Source organism: Colletotrichum scovillei (assembly GCF_011075155.1).
Source record: "Colletotrichum scovillei strain TJNH1 chromosome Unknown Contig00009, whole genome shotgun sequence".
Lineage (NCBI taxonomy): Eukaryota > Fungi > Ascomycota > Sordariomycetes > Glomerellales > Glomerellaceae > Colletotrichum > Colletotrichum scovillei.
In genome coordinates this window covers 3,220,754-3,238,101 of record NW_023336267.1, presented here as the reverse complement: position 1 = coordinate 3,238,101, position 17,348 = coordinate 3,220,754, and the positions used below count along the sequence as shown (strand labels likewise).

General features: G+C 52.5%; 4 protein-coding genes across 4 annotated transcripts; 1 reads left to right on the top strand and 3 right to left on the bottom strand.

The window, feature by feature from the left end:
* Positions 1 to 292: 292 nt before the first annotated feature.
* Positions 293 to 2,354, bottom strand: HER10_EVM0000250 (uncharacterized protein). The gene is made up of 3 exons (XM_035470041.1): positions 970 to 2,354; positions 837 to 916; positions 293 to 774 (listed from the first exon to the last, which is right to left on the bottom strand). The coding sequence occupies exons 1-3, from the start codon at positions 1,759 to 1,761 to the stop codon at positions 555 to 557; spliced, it is 1,092 nt and encodes a 363-aa protein (XP_035328737.1). The 5' UTR covers positions 1,762 to 2,354; the 3' UTR covers positions 293 to 554.
* A 1,065-nt stretch (positions 2,355 to 3,419) lies between these two features.
* HER10_EVM0001556 (uncharacterized protein) lies at positions 3,420 to 5,955 on the top strand. Its single transcript, XM_035471300.1, has 4 exons — positions 3,420 to 3,846; positions 4,012 to 4,160; positions 4,231 to 5,216; positions 5,278 to 5,955. Exons 1-4 carry the CDS (start codon positions 3,732 to 3,734, stop codon positions 5,339 to 5,341), a joined length of 1,314 nt encoding a protein of 437 aa, XP_035328888.1. The 5' UTR covers positions 3,420 to 3,731; the 3' UTR covers positions 5,342 to 5,955.
* A 574-nt stretch (positions 5,956 to 6,529) lies between these two features.
* Positions 6,530 to 7,873, bottom strand: HER10_EVM0006770 (uncharacterized protein; the record flags this gene model as incomplete). The annotated part of the gene is made up of 6 exons (XM_035476346.1): positions 6,530 to 6,661; positions 6,717 to 7,163; positions 7,216 to 7,380; positions 7,434 to 7,668; positions 7,736 to 7,780; positions 7,842 to 7,873. The coding sequence occupies 6 exons, from the start codon at positions 7,871 to 7,873 to the stop codon at positions 6,530 to 6,532; spliced, it is 1,056 nt and encodes a 351-aa protein (XP_035329523.1).
* A 4,980-nt stretch (positions 7,874 to 12,853) lies between these two features.
* On the bottom strand, positions 12,854 to 15,506 carry HER10_EVM0001417 (amidophosphoribosyltransferase). Its single transcript, XM_035471165.1, has 5 exons — positions 14,995 to 15,506; positions 14,791 to 14,939; positions 14,202 to 14,729; positions 13,294 to 14,149; positions 12,854 to 13,238 (listed from the first exon to the last, which is right to left on the bottom strand). The coding sequence occupies exons 1-5, from the start codon at positions 15,126 to 15,128 to the stop codon at positions 13,205 to 13,207; spliced, it is 1,701 nt and encodes a 566-aa protein (XP_035328868.1). The 5' UTR covers positions 15,129 to 15,506; the 3' UTR covers positions 12,854 to 13,204.
* Between the last annotated feature and the right edge of the window lie 1,842 nt (positions 15,507 to 17,348).

Here is a 17,348-nt window from a genome sequence, read left to right as displayed (position 1 = left end):
AGACCAAGACGACTTACCAGTTACAGCAGCTCTGACGACACACAGTGCCGTGCGAATTGCCAACGACCAAGCAGTCTGGGTATATGTATGTGCCAGCCCATAATGCTAGGTATCACTTCTCTGTCTAGCTGGCTCACAAGCCTTGCTAAAGAACCAAATTCTCCTTAGCGGGCGATGCAAAGCTAAATTTTCACTTGTGCAAACAGAACGACGTGGGCTTGAATGTCATAATTGTGGTCATGGGAAAATGTACCGAAACCTATTCCCTTTCCTTTCTCATCCTCTCTCCTTTCCTCTTCCAACTGTCCAGAGGTAAAAACAAGAAACTGTAATCATGACTTTTTGTGGTATCCGCTATGCTGTAGTAAAGGGACCTAAGAGGAAATGCGAGATTGCGCGGACTGGGTATCCTGCTGTCTTTCCAAACACCATTGCTATGCTTCAGTCGTAACCGTACTTGATAACTTTTTGTGGCTTCATCACTCGTTCAAATCTCTATAGTCATCACGCATAAAAGACGAAGGCTGTAAAACAAAGTCGGGATAGGGCGAGTGTCACCGCCGCAACGGCGTCCCCGCGGGTGTGCTGTAAGCAGAGCGGTCGTAGCTCTTGTGCTTTGACCGTTTGCGTTTGAGGGCGGTCCAGTCGGTTTTCCAGTTCTGAATGCTTTGGGCGAGGTCGTCGTCAACATCGGTTGGGCATTGCACTTCTATAGCCTTGAGGCCGAGGCGCAGATAGCTGAGTTCCGAGTCGTTTTCTTGGAGTTCTTCTTCTCTGCGATGAGTCAGTATGGAAGGCACACAAACAACCCACGAGGGGACTGTTTCGAGACATACAAGTCATGTACTCGACCTTGGAGGAAGATGATTCTTTGTGCTGCGCGTTCTGCACGGGTTACGAGAAGTTGGTGGATGTGCTTTATTCTGGTCAGTGGCCTCCCCTCCCGAGTTGGGCGTTTTCATGTCTCACCTCCGATTCCTCTTGACGGGCCTTGAGGTTTGTGACGAGGGATTCCAGCTCGATGTTGAGTTTTGCTGCTTCGGACGCGATGCGGAAAGTATCAACCGCGGGCTTCCTTTCAACGGTAGGTTCAGGCGAAGGCGTATCTCTTCTGAATGAGCTGCGGAAGGACGGTGAGATTTCCGAAAGGCCCGACCGAAACCATGACGGCGAAGGCGAAGTCCACAAGGATTCATGCTCAACACTCCGGGCGTCTGCCGGCCAATTCTTTGGCTTGCCCTGTGGTGTTGCTTGAGGCGGCTCTCCAGCTAAGACTGAATCGATCTCATCAAGCTTCCCGTGCATGGCGCTAACGTTTGTGTCAGGGACATCTTCACCCGCGAGGAGCTTTTGCGCCAAGTCGTTGAGCCGCTGGATCAGACCGAGAGTATCTCGAGTGTTTTCAGTGTTCTCATTCGTCTTTTCAGTCCCATTTGAATGAGTTGATGCAGTGAGATCATCCTCGGTCCATGAGCGCGCTAGAGGGCTCTTAGCCACCGGCGTCGAGAAATAACCACCGGGCGTTGAAAATTGCTGGCGAGGAGTCGGTGAGAGAGGTGAGAAGCCCCGATAGCTCATCGGTGAGGGAAGAGAGGGCGTTGAAATTTGCGGTGAAGAGGCATGCGGCGTTACGGGGACCGATTTGCTGGTTTGGCTCCTGGAGCGGCGCAAGCGGCCTTTGCATGGGCTGTTGTCGTCCTCATCGTCATTCAAATCGAGAAAACGTAGGCCCAGCCCCGAATCCGATCTGCCGTCCGACATTTCTGGTCATTGAAGTGAAAAAGGTATTTGGACAATGTTTAATAGGGCGGCGGCCGGCCAACCGAAAAACCGGGTCTTTGGCCTCCTAGACAAATAGTCCCCGTGTGTATGTAGTGTATTCCTCTCAGAGGTATGGGTAACGGAAAAGACGCGCGACAAGGCAAAGAACTGCCGGTTTGGGCTCGATTGCAATGCGACGAGTCGACTCTGCATGCACCGGATGAAAGCAGCACGGCGCGGCAAGCTAGTGGGAGGTAGTATTCCCGAAGACGATCCGAAAGGGCGGCTTCTGGTGCAAATGCCAAAGATTGGGGGATTTTGGGCGTCAGCTGCAGGAGAATCGGGCGCTGTTTGGTCAAAGTGGCCGACCAATTGGCGATGCGTCGAGTCTTGTCTTTGGCGCGTTCGACGCGTGAGGTGGCTTTGGAAGGCGTGGGAGGCTGGTGAAGGCTGGGCGAGGACTCGGGGGGCTTGAAGAATTGTGGCGCCTTGCATGTGACCACAGGGGTCAAGCTGGGACTGCGACAATGGGTGAACGCTGGAGACGGATTTACCTAGGGCCATTTTGCGAGAAGGGGGAAGGACGCGACCGGGATGTGATTGGGGAGGTGACGGCTAGAGCTGCTAGCAGTTGCTGTAGTGGAGGTGCACCTACCTTAAGGTACCTTGCTTGGGGATACCTAGCTACCTTACGGAGTACCTTTGCTCCGTAACCTCCTCACCTTATGTCAGCATTTACCTCAAGACTCAGTGTGGGGGAAGCAAGCAAGCCTAGGCACGGGCACAGCTCTCTCGGCTACGAGGAAGGGCAGACGCTGAACAAGAGCCCCCCCCGCCGCGGTTGACCGTCGTCGCGTGCTGTAGAGTTGGAGAAGGAAATTGATAGTGACGGAAGTACACACCAACTGCCACGATCCGTTCCTTTCCGCCGTCCGTCACTCCGTCACATGCCCGACATATAATCGTGACTCTTCATTGTCCGGCATTCAATCTCAAGTTGGTGGTGGTAAGTATGTGTGCTGGCTATTCAATTTCTCTTTGTTTTTGTTTTTCTCTTTTTCATTTTTTCGCTCAATCAGTGTGGTTTAACGATTCGGTCTTTTTCCGGGTTTCTGGAGCTGGTTTATCTTAACTGTCTCCTTGACTGACAGAGCAAAACTGCTCATTATCTGCACCGTACCCAATGTTTATTCTGGAGATACTACATGGCATCCATCCGGCCTGTATATCTACTGTGGTACTGTAAGAGAGCTGTAGATATGTATGCCCACGCTGTGAAGTGAAATAGAGTTGGCAACGCACAGAGACTCTTGCCGTGATACCATCGAATTAACGCCCCCAGTCACCCTTCTCTACTTGGCTAATAGCTGTTCGAATAAAGAATCTGAACATACACATTCGCACCTCGGGCTAAACAATTGCGAACCGTTGTTACGGCCAGAACCGGCGGGAAACTCGCTTGAAGCGCACCTCTACGGTCGGCTATGTAAGCCGGGTTGAGGTACTTATCGTGCTATCATCGAACCATGGGCCTAGGCAGTATGACGCCGAGTCGGGGCAAGTACCTGCGTACCATTGCCGTCCGCCCAGAGCATCAGGAACTCTCCACTGAGGAGCCCTGGCCCGGCCTTGTTCCTGTCGTCCCCGGCAATCCCAAGCTCTCACCTTCTTGAGGTCCCAGTTCCTATTCCGTCTCCATTACCAGAAATAAACCTACACGAAACACCTCCCGTACGCTGCACGCGACCTCTCCTCAATCCCATTGACTATGCGGCAGTAGATCTGGCTTTAATCTACAACCTCGTCTCCCAATCCCTCGACATCTCTTCCTCCGCATTTCGCCCGCTCGTGTCTGTTCCATGTTGCCCTGCGTCATACAGCCTCGGTAAAGGCCGCCCCAACTCGGTCACGCGGGGTTCGATTCGAATACCTCATTTCAACAGTAGATCGCCAATTCAGAGCCGCCCAACATGTCGTGGAGGAAGACGGATAGGTTGATGGATACCATCAGGCATTACGCCAGTTTCCCGGCAACTGGTGTGAGCTTGAGGCAGATGGTCCAATTTGGAGAGAAGCCCTCAGTTGGTTCGTCAACCCTTGGCAACTCCCCTCCGTTTCCTAACGGCTTGCATTTACCTCCCCTCTGCTCCGTTGCTTGCTGAGCTTGCATGCGACAGCAATGCGCCAGTTCCTACTTGACTAGCTTTTCGTTCAAGGTGCCATGGTGCTGACTGTTCATTCTGCTTCCAGGAACCCTCTTCCGTGCTTCACAATTCCTTGCCGAGGAGTTACCAATTCGCCTTGCCCATCGCGTTCAAGAGCTCGACGAACTTCCAGATGGCCTCAACGACATGCCTTCTGTGAAGCGAGTGCAGGACTGGTACGCACAGTCATTCGAGGTACGTCAAGGCTCTTCTGTCGCATAATGCATGAAGGACATGACTCACTGACACTTATCCGTCCGCGCAGGAACTTACACAACTTCCCCGACCTGACTTGGATAAATCAACAAAAGAAAGGCTCTTGAGGCCTGCCAAATCGTACGGGAAAGGACCAATGCTCTCCGAGGCAACCCGAAATCCAAGCATCGAGGAAGGCCAATATGCGTCTTTGCCGCAGTCCAATGGAAACGGCTGGAGCAAGCAGAAGAACGTCGCCGCACGGAGATATTTTGCAATGGTGGATGATGTCGGCGATTGGCCGCCTGAGCTGCGCTTGTACAACGAGCGCTTCGCCAAAGCCCTGCATGGCATCAAGAGGCGCCACGACGGAGTTGTCACCACCATGGCACAGGGCATCCTGGAGTACAAGCGCAAAAGACAGCGCATGCAGATTGATAACAACATCCAGTCATTCCTCGATCGATTTTACATGTCGCGCATAGGAATCCGCATGCTCATCGGTCAGCACATTGCCTTGACCGATCAAAGCCACCACCGAGATCCCACCTATGTCGGCATCATCTGTACCAAGACGAATGTTCAGGATCTCGCGCAAGAAGCCATTGAGAATGCACGCTTTGTCTGCGAGGACCACTACGGACTTTTCGAAGCACCCAAGATTCAACTCGTCTGCAACCCTAACCTGAACTTCATGTACGTTCCAGGGCATCTGTCGCATATGCTCTTTGAGACTTTGAAAAACTCTCTTCGCGCCGTTGTCGAAACACACGGTCAGGATAAGCAGGAATTCCCTGTGACCAAGGTCATTGTTGCAGAGGGTAAGGAGGATATCACCATCAAGATCTCGGACGAGGGTGGTGGTATTCCCCGAAGCTCTATACCTCTCGTTTGGACATATATGTATACCACTGTGGATCGCACACCGAATCTGGACCCGGACTTTGATAAGAACGACTTTAAAGCGCCTATGGCTGGCTTTGGGTACGGACTGCCTATCTCACGACTTTACGCGCGATACTTTGGAGGAGACTTAAAACTTATCAGCATGGAAGGGTGAGTTGCGCGCTGTGCCATGGACTGACCCTACGTAACCCCAAGCTAACCCCTAATGCAGATATGGCACGGATGTTTATTTGCATCTCAATCGTCTGTCCAGCTCATCGGAACCTCTTCAATAGGGACCAGCAGTCATGAGGGACAGGAACGCTCGAGGATTGACGCTAGGGTTAAGGTATACACTGCACAAGAGGCTTAAGGATCGCGAGATCACGGAGCGTCGGCAGGTTGGAGACGCTCAGGAGATGATGAATCGGGGCGACACGGATCCTGGGTATTTCAAGCAAGACAACGACTTGTGATCAGCCTGTCTTGAAACAGGCCATTAATCGCTCCTCAATGTCCGGCGATCGAGATCGTGTCGGAGAACCGAACCCCTCCGTTACTTGATCCATAGCGGCAAGGCGAAGGACGTCGGGGCTTCTACAATCAGGTCGCCGACACCTTGAGGGCGGGAGTACTCTAAGCCAGCATGATGTTGGAATCTGGGATGGCACCATCTCCGCGCCCGTTGTGGCACGTGGGGAGGACACCTTGTTTTTTGTTTTCTTCTTTTGGGTATGGTTTGGGGGCATTTTCAAAAAGAATTACCCCGGCTGGACAGGAGCACGGGATCACACACACACATTGGACAGGCCGCATCGGCAATGAGACTGGATGGCGGTGGGCGTCTCGGGCTTCTTTTTCGCCACATGTTTCTCTCGTTACACAGTTGAAATACACATGGTTGCATAGGGAACATTTCCATTTGCAAAGTGAACTGACTATTAATGAAGTTGCGGTCGCCTGACTATCGAGGTACCTGAAAGAGCAAAACTTTTCCGTGCCTTCCTTCCCGTGATCCTAACCGTTCCGAACCGCCACCGTCCTATCGTTGAGAAGTTGCAAAGTTGGAGAGAAGTCGAACTCCATGTAATCCGTGGAAATATGCCCAGAACTGCCATCCCTTCGCGTTCCCTGATTTCTCAGGCGTTGTCCCCGTGAAGCTTCCAGAGACTATAGCTGCGCTGTAGCTGGTAGCAAACATAAAACATCCTTCCACTCCTCTAGGAATGTGAGGTTGGTCGGTGGTTTGTTGCCGGACGACTTGCCCGTGAATATTGGGACGGGATGGCTTTGCGCTGAGCTGCGATCAAAACGCAGGCAAGAAACTCAAAGAAGCACAAATAAAGAAAAGGAAGAAAAGAAAACAATGAGACAGATGAGGGCGTCGGATGGCCACTGATGGAGATGTTTCCATGGCTGCATGAAACCACCGCTACCAAATAGAGTTATTTGGTGCCCAGATGACGCGTGGAACAATGAGGTTCCTACTCGTCGTCACTGTCGTCATCGCCGTTGCCGTACGGAATGGGGTTGAAGATTGTCTGAGGCTGAGGCCTTCCTCTCTGGAGCGCGCGGTGCTCCGCCTTCGAGAGCTGCTTTCTATCGCGCTGACGATCCTTGAGAGTGCATTAATAGGGTACCGAAACATTGGAAAGTGATACATGAACTTACACCGGGCCAGGGACCGCTAGGGGCAACGCTCGAGGTGGCGAGAGCCGTAGGGTTGGATCCAGTCTCGGGGCGACCTCCCTCGTAGGTATTGCGACTCTTAATGATGGAAGAGCCACTGGACTGCGTGGTGGGGACCTTGGTCTTGATATGCTTCTTGCCAGCCGAGTCGTAGGCATTGAAGTTGACGTCAAGGAAGGTGTTGTGAAACTCGTAGTCACGACCTGTCTCAGTGGTGCCTGCAATAGCCGAGGTAGCAGCAGAAGCAATGCTTTCGTTGTCCAGGCCGGAAGCAACGGCATTGTAGCCAGCATGGCCGACATTGCGAGCCTCAAGGCCGATCGGGCCAGCAACGTAGGGCTGACGAGTTCTGATGCCCAGAGACTCAATGCGAGTCGAGAGGTCATCCGCGGTAGTGAGGCCGTTGGTTCCAGTGATAGGAGCAAGGGGCTGTCAGGGCAGATTAGTCTTGTTCAAGTTGACAGCTCGTAGTCTTTCTTACCTGGTCAACCTCACTGCGGAAGTCAAAGATCTCGGAGGGATCAGTCGGCAGGTTACTCGCGTAGTCGTCCGTGTCCTCCAGGGGGTCCAGTTGAGTGTTAGGACCGGCCCAGGGAGTGTATCCGGGCTCCTGGGTGTTGATCCAGTGCTGGCAAGACTTGCAGAACTGTACACAAGATATGAGCGGAAGTGGCAATGGTATGTGCCTTGGGTACTCACGTTGACGCCATTGGTTCTGTTGTTCTTGGAGAACTGGTCCAAGGTCTTGATCTCATCACAAGGACCTTCGCATCGGATCTCATTGACGGGTTCGCCCGAGTGGATGCGGCAGACCATGCCAGTGTTGGCACGGTTGACTCGAGCGTGTCGATCAAGCTTGTCTTGAACAAGCTTCTGCTGCTTCTTGGAGAAGCCGGACATCGGCTTCCACTCACCACCAATCTTGCAGCGATACCTATAAGAAAGTGTCAGCGGGGCCCGAGACTAGTCGCATCGGCACCATTCTCTATGTTGCAACTTACTTCTCGGCCATGTTCTCGCCAAGCTTCTCACCCAGGTCCTGGGAACTGAGTAATATTTGTTAGTGCCGTTGACCACAGTAAGAAGATAACGCTGCATTTTACTTACCTGCTGGGACGAGAGGAGTAGTAGGAAGACATGGCTGTGGTCTCGATGTGTGTGTGTTGGGGCCTGTGTGTGTTGAGAAGATGACCAAATGTTTTTGGCGTGAAGAGTGGGAAGTATAACAAAGGAGTTCTTGACTTGGAGGCACAAGCAACAAGTAGTGATGTGAATATTGGTGTTGACGGATGTGAAGAATTCTTGAGAAGAATTGATGAAAGATGTGTTGAGGAAAGGATTTTTGTGATGTCGGTGGGAATTTCCTGGGGTCTGAGTGTGTGTGTGAGTGAGTGAGGAGGGACAAATGGAGGGTTGGAAAGAAAGAAAACTCGGGTCAACGGCCTGCCCGTTAGGCAGCCAAGGGCGTCTAGAGAAGGCGCGTTTGGTATTCCTCGTCGTTCCTACCCTTCTCAAAGCAGAAACAAAGGGATGATGGGAGGAAAGAACGATGGCCCAGTAGGGCACCTGAGCAGCCACTCAGCTTGAGACCGAAGCATCGCATGATTCATTCGCTTGATCAATCACTCCAATAACACCACATTGTAACTACACAGTAGAACAAGAATAGGCAGTCCCATGGACTCATCTTTAGAGTTTTGCAGTTACTTAGTACTCAGTGATTTTCTTAGTACCTTATCCGCACATGCTAGACGGCCAATATTATATGTCAAAGATAAGACACACGTGAAGTTTGATGTATTACCTTGGTACACGCGTCCGGCGAGTGACCTGATGCATTTTGACCGTGAACAAGATATCTGCCATCGATTACGACTTCTCAATAAGTAGCTACCCATCTAGGTAGTGTGTCGATGAGCTCAAGTGGCTGCTAGACTTAGGAGAACCTGCAAGCAGGATACGCCAACTACTTGCCATTTACCTGGATGGTACTGACGAGTCCCTGAGGCATGAACATTTACCTCCGAAACAGCTCAAGTCAGCAAGGTGCCCCCCAAGCGAAGAACGTTCCTATGCATTGGGAAGTGACTTCGCAAAGCTGGCCTGGCGGCTCTCTCAAAACGCAACCTTGCTTATGCTGCTACCTTCTTCTATCATCACTGACTATCGTTCTGCGTCTACCACCTAACGGTTTCTTCACTTCCAGGGTCGTGGACTTCCGCATCGACATATGATAAGGAGCCCATACAGGATTTAATTCGATGCTGAACAGTGTATCTTCAGAGTCAGCCTAAAGCTGGTGCGCAGGATCCCCTTCCGATATAATGAAGCTTCTTTTGAGAGACAAGCACATACGACCACACCCATCAGAAAATTCGGGATCCCGTCCGCTCTCCCATAGACAAGCTGATGAGGGCCAGATTAGTAGTTGAGTCGGTGACGATCAGCGAATACCTGGTGTTGTATGTTTTTGTTTTTTCAAATGGCCGGTCACGACCGTTGTAGTTTTGCGGTCGTATTCCATGTCGTCAGCCGCCACCCGGAGCCACCTCCGATAGGGAAAAGAAAAAAAAAAACCTACCGGCGCTGTGGAACCCCGGCAGTCAGACGCATAAAGCTTGTACACTTCCGGCTCTCACAAAAAAAAAAAAACGGCTTATGCACTCATTTCACATGGTCCGGTACTGTTCACATGGAGCGTGTTCCGTTCGGCAAGATACTCTGTTGTCCGGTGGACGGCAGTGGATGCCCTCGTCTCCATTCGGTAATGTACACCGCTGCATCCGCCGTCTTACTCGACGTGGGGTTCCATTCGGTCAGTCTTCCATCGTCCACGGGATCGTGAAGGAACAGAAAATCGAGAAGAACTATTCCACAGCTTCCAGAAGCGGAATCGAATCTCCACGCCTGGCAGGGCGCTAGACTTTGCAGGGCATGGAGCTACTGCAACAGCGGCCTCTAATTCTCAGTTCAGGGCCTTGTCTCAACGAAATTTCGAAGCGAGGCGAGCGCGGGGACTCTTTCCTACCGTTCACGAGATGGATGAGGAGAGGGGAGGGGGTGTTGGAATATGATACCTATGTTCTGCTCATCTCGCGTGAAGCTTTCCAAGGGTCCAACAGGTGGCCCTACACTAAAACGAAACAGCCTTTTTGAACCGCGGTAGAGGGATCGTCGAGGATTCCAATACATCTGCGTCGTTGCCACGGGCACCTTTCATATTGCGGCATCCGGACTAGGAAAAAGAGCTTCTGCCCGGCCACGCGGCGGCTCCGGATCGGCGGTTTCCCAACTTCGTGGGACGAGATGAACCGGATGCTTCCCAACCACCCGCGGCGGCCCTCCCACCCCAGTCCCACTCTGAATCCCACCAGCATCCTTCCAATGCCTGGGCGTGTGTGTCTTCAAGGGTGGTGGTTGGTCCAGTTGCAATAGCAGTAATTAACGGAATCGTGCAAGAAAGAGGATGGGAAAATTTCCGTTGCCCAGAGATGAGGGTGATGAGAGATGGAGCAATCTGTAACCACCTCACAGGACCCCCGGGAGGATACCTATGCAACAACGGAGATGCACAGCGTCAGAACTCTAGGTCCGCACAGGTGCATCGGCAGCACGACATCGTGATCTCCGCGCCCACCCCGAGTCAGCACAAGGATGAGCGAAGCGTGGCTTTCTGGGAAATAGATGTCCATACGGAGTATATCCACCGATCACGAGATCACGTTCTGATCAGTCACAAGTTATTGCAAGACCCCTCCGAAATTGGCACAACGCCATTGTCCCTACGAGTCTCGTGTAGAAGCCAAGAACTAGCGAAACGAGAGTGCCTGGCCTACAACACCCCATCCGCTGGATGAAGAGTTAGAGAAGTGATCGCTAAGTCATCCTCCATAATATGAGGTCCCGCGGCAGCAGAACAGGCGGGAAGCATCCTGGCACAAGGTAGGCTATCAGACAAGGCGGGACAGAGTAGCCCGAGAGGAGTGATTCGCTTCGCAACGCAACCACGGATGAACTTGAGACGACATGGGGCCCGGGCAAGGAACCCGCGGCCCAGAGCTTCTGGAAGAAGTCTGTTGCGCGTCGCATGGTATGCGTATCCTTATGGATCATGCAGCGCAGCAGGTCCGGAGGTCTGCCTTGCCCTTTCCACGAGACAATTCGCACGTCCCTCCCCTCCCTCCCCTCATGGTCGTGGACGGGACAGAGGGGATTAGAATAAGGGGGGTGGTTAGTGGAAACACGGGCGACAGATTGTATCACGACGAAAATCCCACGAGGGGTCCCTGAAAATGGGCCAATGCTCTGTTCTTTTCGAGGAAGCGGGAAACCAATCCTAACCCCCCCCCCCCCCAACCCCTTGTCTGGCAATATTCGAGGGCACATTAACGGCCCCCAAGTAAAATCATCGAAAACGAGCTCGGAACAAGAAACACTCTATGCGGAGCCAAAGCCCCGCGCTTGTGCGTGTGACGGGATTGTCCATCATCTCTCTGGCTCCATGCCTCGAAGTTGGCCATGATAATGCGGCCATGCAGTGCTTTCCCAAGCCCAGCTGAGCATGGTTGTCGATTCGATACCTTCTACCAAAAGACGCTGTGCCACAAATCCAGATTGGCCCGAATCTTTGGGGGCGTTAAGAGGGACCGGAAACCCGGCCAAACCTTGGCCAAATTCATGCCCGTCAGCAAAAGCGTCGGTGACATTGCAGCCGCACGGCTTGCATTTTGCATTGCATGGGCCGCCGCCCAGCCAATCTGCCAGACATAGGTATCGACTATTGCCAATTGGCATTGCCCATTTGGCGGGGTATGTTGGCCAAAATGCCAAAACGCAGCCCGTCCCAAGAGACCGGCGGACGGCGCAGGCTTTGCATTCCTTGGGATCCTGATCCCCCTCCTCCTCCAAGGGTCCGACCCTGAAGAGAAGCATAAAGCTGTGCAGCATTGAACGCTACCATGGCCGGCGATTGAAGGTGACCATGTCCATGCTCTCTCCTTGCCAGGCCGAAGCATACAGGTGACAGAAGAGCCCAGTCTCGCAGTTACGAATCCACCACGAGATGATCGCCCTCCTTCGTCTTCCTGCCTGCCTGATGGGTTCACTGGTGTGAACTTGTGAAGTATCTGTCAGGCTGAAAGACGACCTAAAGGCAAGGCGAAAGGGTGCATCTTGCAGGCGAGAAAGGGGTCGTGGAGTCCATACGATGGGGGCGCTCTAGTACTAGTGGAGAGATTGTCTTACCTTAGTCAACGTGTTGAAGATGTTGCCGCGGCGGCGGCGGCGATGGCGCCAACGGAGGAGGGGAAGGCCAGTGAACCCGTTCACTAGGTCAGTAACTTACTCATACAGGCGCTCATCTTCCTGGCGACTTGGCCCATTGAGATTTACTTCATCTCACAATGCAGCCAGTGGGCGGGCGGGTTTCTCTCGCCCAGCAAAGTTTTGGGCTTGGATGGGATTATTGCGTCTGGGCTGGCACGGACACTCATTACTGGGAAACTTGGGCAAAAGGGCGATTATTCTCCACTAGCTGTCATTCCAAATGGACGCCGGCCGTCGAACCGCGGATGTGCCGGTTGGTCGTCCGGTCCCATGTCTTTGCAAAGTTCGAACCAGGTCCCCTGGCTATGTACCTCTTTTTCTTCATCGTCTTTTTCTTCACGGAGGAATTCACTGTGAGAGTTTCTTTCCCCATATGTTTTCACTAGGCAATCAAGGGCCCTTGGTGGGAAAAAGATACAGGCACTGGGATGAGGACTGGGATATGAGTCGTGACAGGCTCCGTGCGGAAAGGCTACCTACAGGCTGTAGTACCTGGAGGTTGGGAACCAGTCAGTCCGGCTTGTAACCTGACCACTACCTGTGGGAACGGGAAGAAGGGGAGGGGGGAAACGCTCCGATCCATCAGTGAAGACGGTGGATCGTTTCACGGAATTTCTTCACCGTCTGGCGCGGATGGAGAAAACTGACCGGTCGATGGAACCCTCGGGCTCGGGCCTACGAATACCTTAGTGTGAATGACACAAAATGAAGCGACGTTGACTGTGATGATGTACAAGTATGAAGCGCATGCACTTAACCGGGGTCAACCACCCTGGTTCATATTTATGCAGAGGCTCTGGATATCTCTTTAGATTACTCATGCTACTACCGGGTACAATCCAACGACGACTGATGCCCACCAAGCAGTTGTTGGAATGGATGATTAATTCTTGTGAATCATCTATGTGCGGGACGTTCGAAAAGAACCCTATGTACGGACGACTATACATACCTCTCTCTCTCTCTAACCAGCCGAGTACCAAATCAAGTACCCAACTCCAAGCCTGAGTAATAAACCTCAGAGATGAATGCAATGTAGTTCCAAAATACCGATCCCTCCCCAACGCCTCTCTTGAATTTTTGATTTTCTGTATACCCCATTTCCGGCCTTTCTCTGGATAGTTGCGTGAGCATCTTTGGATCGTCTAGTTTCCCCCCTCATGAGCCGCGTTGTGGATGCTGCAAGCCGTTTCGTCAGTCAACATTTCTCATAGTGCATGTTCAATATACATACCCAATGTCCGCAGGGTTTCCCGGGGACTGCGGGTCAGCTCGTGTCCGGGCCGCCAAGCCATTGGTCTTGGCGATTTTAGCAGCAGGAGTTTCCGCAGAGTCCGCGGGCCCGGTATTCACGGGGCCGCTGCTGGCAACAAGCGCCTTACGCTTTCTGCCGCTGTTGCGGGCATCATCGAGCTGCTCCAGGTAGGCCTCAGAAACGGGGGTGACATAGCAACCGCTGAAAACGCCGATCTCGAAAGTCTGCGTCTTGGGGTCACGAGGAGACAACTCAGCGCATGAGGCCACGAGATCCTCGACCGTCTGGTAGATGATGTCATCAGCACCGATTTGCTCGGCAATTTCGGCGTTGCTGCGTCCATGAGCAATCAGATCCTTTTGCGATGCCAAGTCAATGCCGTGGACGTGGGGGTGGATGACCTCGGGCGAGCACGAGCTGAAGATGACCTTGCGAGCTCCCGCCTCACGCGCCATGGTGACGATCTCTCGGCTAGTCGTTCCGCGAACCACCGAGTCGTCAACAAGAAGCACAGTCTTGCCCTTGAACTCGGAATCAATGGTGCTGAGCTTGCGGCGAACGCTCTTTTGCCGCATCTGCTGTCCAGGCATGATGAAAGTTCTGAAGACGTAACGGTTCTTGACGAAACCCATGGAGTAGGGCTTCCTGAGGCGCTCCGCCAAGGCTGCAGCAGCCGTGTTGGAAGTCTCGGGGATAGGGATGACAACATCGATATCCTTAACGGCCTCCTCACCCAGTCGAGCGATGATGTTGTCAGCCAACTTGATACCCTGGCGGTTGCGGGACTCATGGACGCTGATTCCATCAATGACACTGTCAGGCCTTGCAAAGTACACTTGATAACGTCAGCAAGTCCCAGCATCATTTCCAATACTGTAGCTTCTTACCGTATTCAAAGATGTCAGGGCTGTATGAAGCCGGCTCCTGAATCTGGTGGAAGACAGGAGGGCAGCCCTTCTTGAAGAGAACAGCCTGTCCGGGCAAGACATCGGTGATGTTCTTGAAGCCCAGCTGGCGCAGAGCAATCGACTCCGACGCGACCATGTAGTCGTAAGCGTCATCATCAGGGTTAGGAGTCGACTTGCGAGAACCCCAAACCAAAGGACGGATACCATCAGGGTCTCTAAACGCAACCACACCATAGCCAGCAACCATGATGACGCTAGCCCAGGCACCCTGAATGCGCTTGTAAGTGCGCTCGAGCGCGCTGAACAGATCCGTCTCGTTGATACGCGCCTTTCCAGTCTCATTAAGCTCGTTGGCAAAGACAGACAGCATCAGCTCACTGTCACTGCTGGTGTTGATGTGCCTGTGAGCGTCCTTGTCCAGGAAGGCACGGAGCTCGGCAGCATTGGTAAGGTTGCCATTGTGCGACAGGCAGATTCCATAAGGGCTGTTGACATAAAACGGTTGAGCTGTGATCTGCGTTAGCCTCTCAAAGGCCGTGAGGTGTCACCAGCACAGCTTTGTTCTGACCTTCAGCACGTCCACTGCTTCCCCAGGTAGGGTAGCGAAGGTGACCAATGCCCATCCATCCAGGCAAGTCAATGACCCTCTTGCCGTCCTTGAAGACGGTCGCTGCCATGCCAGAATCCTTGTTCATGAAGATTCGTCCTCCATAAGAACTGCCGGTGTCAGCAAAATCCTGCAATTGACTAGGCGTCCTTGAGGCTCCCTTACCTAGTCGCAATACCACAGGCGTCTTGGCCGCGGTGCTGAAGAAGGTACATGGCTTCATGGATGTCCTGCGCAGCGTCGCAGTTGTCTTCATCCCGGTCATAATGACCCATGCAGATTCCAAGAATTCCACACATCTTGCCTTGCTCTTTGCGGTATCTTGCAGGATATCAGTGATTCTCGAGGTCTATCCAATGCTTCCGCGTTCAAGGGAGCTTGGCAAATGTTTGCGCAGAAGGAACCAGCGTAGTTATGGGTGTTGGTGTTCGAGATAGCTTCGGTCGTGGGTGGTGGCGGGGTATCCGATGGCGGGGTATTTTTTTTTTAGTTGGACAGGGTCCACGCCGTGTTTTCTTCGTGTTTCGGACTTAGGATAAAGAGAGTCGGGGGAACGAGGCAACACGAGATCTTCGGGACGAAACAAGCCGGCCTCTTCGAGAGAGAGACAGAGTGGATTGGCGCTCGTACTTCGACGAGGGAACGGTGAGGCTCCAAGAGGGAAGAAAAATATTTTCGACAAATGTCGTCGGCGAAAAGCAATTGGGGTAGGAGCAGAAAAAAATTCCTCCAACAGTCGCAAACCTTCAGAAGGAATGAATAAGTGGGGCCGATTATCGGTGCTCCCTACCACGCGGTGGGAGCGGCATGTGCGGCAGGTTGTTGGTACTTACGCCCCGGATAAGGCTCCGTGTCAGCGTTCCCCGTGCTCCCACAGGGCACCTATCGCGTTCTTGTCGAACCCTTCTCTCCGCAGTAGTGGACCTCTTTGTTGGCTCCCGTGAACCGTTACTCCGGTCAGCCTGCATCTTGAGGGATTTCACCCTCCCACCGGTTCAACCGATGCATTCCGAAAGCCCGATGTGGTTGCAGGCTGAAAAGGGTAGGTCCAGTGACGGTAGCCACGTGGTGCATGTCCTACTAGGCCTTAGGAGATAAGCTGGAGGACATGGACTCCGTGAGGGTGCACCCTTAATTCTGGCCACATGCGGTGTAAGTTGGTAGCACTGAATCGTAGGGATTGATGGAGCTGGCGAGGAGAAACTAGCAAGGCAGTCATACTTCAATCGCCATCATTGCCAACTACAAGTCGCAATGTCAAGCAATCGTTAACACAGTCAACTTTCTCTAATAGTATACCCTACTAAGTATATATGGATTCAAACACGAAGCAGGCACTCTATCGTCTTGTTTTTACCATACTTTGTTGCATCAGGCTTAGACTTGACTCTTGTTCGGATCCCCTTCCATAGCAAGGTGCGTAGATGGAGTTGGTGGGTAAGAGAGCATTTGATTGAGACACGCCCGGAAACCACTCAAGGCGGTAACAGCCCTCGCGATATTTGGTTTTTGTCAATGAGGTTGAGTCTGCATGAGCCACCCACCCATCTTCCGGTTCCTTATCTTTCGTCAGAGACAGAGACACAGGTAAACGCTACTGTTTCGTTTGCTGGTTTCTTGGGCGTAACAAGGCTTTACATTCTCGGACCGTTCTCCGCCAAATGGTCGTTATGGAACTAGGCACTTACATTTTCCATGCCGGCAAATATCTCCCGCCTGTGAAAAGAAGGATCCTTGAGTGGGTGACTATGAAAAGTCGTGACTTGTGCAGATATGTGGATTTCCTCAAACCATCATTTCCCCGCCGGAAGTCGGTATGACTCTCCAAGCAGCGGTGAGGCATCTGGAACTAGGTCAGATGGTGCACCGATATCTTGATATCGTTGGCATCGCATATCATTTCTCTTCCAGCTCTATATAGGCAGCATGTGGTTTGTGTTTCTCACTTGTAGGTTCGAAGCCCTTGAGAACCACCAAATACCCAATCTATCAGCAAACCATAGTATATAAGACTGCGTGAGGTGAATCGTGATAGAGACTCGCAGTCTGAGCATCCTTTATCGGGGATGTTTATTTAAACAGAAATCGGCTATGAGCATACCCATAATTGCGAGCTCCATACAAATGCACAAGGTTTTATGCAACAAGTGGATCATATCCCGGCCAGACCCCTGGTCGAACGCCTGGTCTAACGGGCAGTGAGCACAGATCTGGTCGTTCTCAAATTGCCCCGGTTGCATGGTGCCCAACGTTCCTCCGTAGCTCGTCGATCAGCGTCTTTCCTCATCAAAGTCCCCTTCCAAGGATGACGGTCCCCTCTGGTCCCTCTGGTCCCTCTGGTCCTCTCTAGCTGCCAATCTAACGGAAAGGTCCGTGGAATTGTGAGGAGGGGGAGGGGGAGGGGAAAGTGATGAAATAGGATTCTCGTTGGGCGGGGGTTTGACAAACATCATTTCCTTGGGTAGCGAGGCCAAAGACACGTCTCGAGACGACGACGTCGAGTCGAAGCGAGGTGACAC

What these genes read in the sequence shown, in the direction of transcription:
- HER10_EVM0000250 (XM_035470041.1), bottom strand. Translation starts at nt 1,761, where the DNA reads ATGTCGGACGGCAGATCGGATTCGGGGCTGGGCCTACGTTTTCTCGAT. An exon ending in CCCGTCAAGAGGAATCGGAG is followed by an intron (nt 917 to 969) that starts GTGAGACATGAA and finishes ACCAGAATAAAG; the next exon opens with CACATCCACCAACTTCTCGT. An exon ending in CAAGGTCGAGTACATGACTT is followed by an intron (nt 775 to 836) that starts GTATGTCTCGAA and finishes GACTCATCGCAG; the next exon opens with AGAAGAAGAACTCCAAGAAA.
- HER10_EVM0001556 (XM_035471300.1), top strand. Translation starts at nt 3,732, where the DNA reads ATGTCGTGGAGGAAGACGGATAGGTTGATGGATACCATCAGGCATTAC. An exon ending in TGGAGAGAAGCCCTCAGTTG is followed by an intron (nt 3,847 to 4,011) that starts GTTCGTCAACCC and finishes TTCTGCTTCCAG; the next exon opens with GAACCCTCTTCCGTGCTTCA. An exon ending in GGTACGCACAGTCATTCGAG is followed by an intron (nt 4,161 to 4,230) that starts GTACGTCAAGGC and finishes CCGTCCGCGCAG; the next exon opens with GAACTTACACAACTTCCCCG.
- HER10_EVM0001417 (XM_035471165.1), bottom strand. Translation starts at nt 15,128, where the DNA reads ATGTGTGGAATTCTTGGAATCTGCATGGGTCATTATGACCGGGATGAA. An exon ending in GCCTGTGGTATTGCGACTAG is followed by an intron (nt 14,940 to 14,994) that starts GTAAGGGAGCCT and finishes TGACACCGGCAG; the next exon opens with TTCTTATGGAGGACGAATCT. An exon ending in CCCTGACATCTTTGAATACG is followed by an intron (nt 14,150 to 14,201) that starts GTAAGAAGCTAC and finishes GACGTTATCAAG; the next exon opens with TGTACTTTGCAAGGCCTGAC.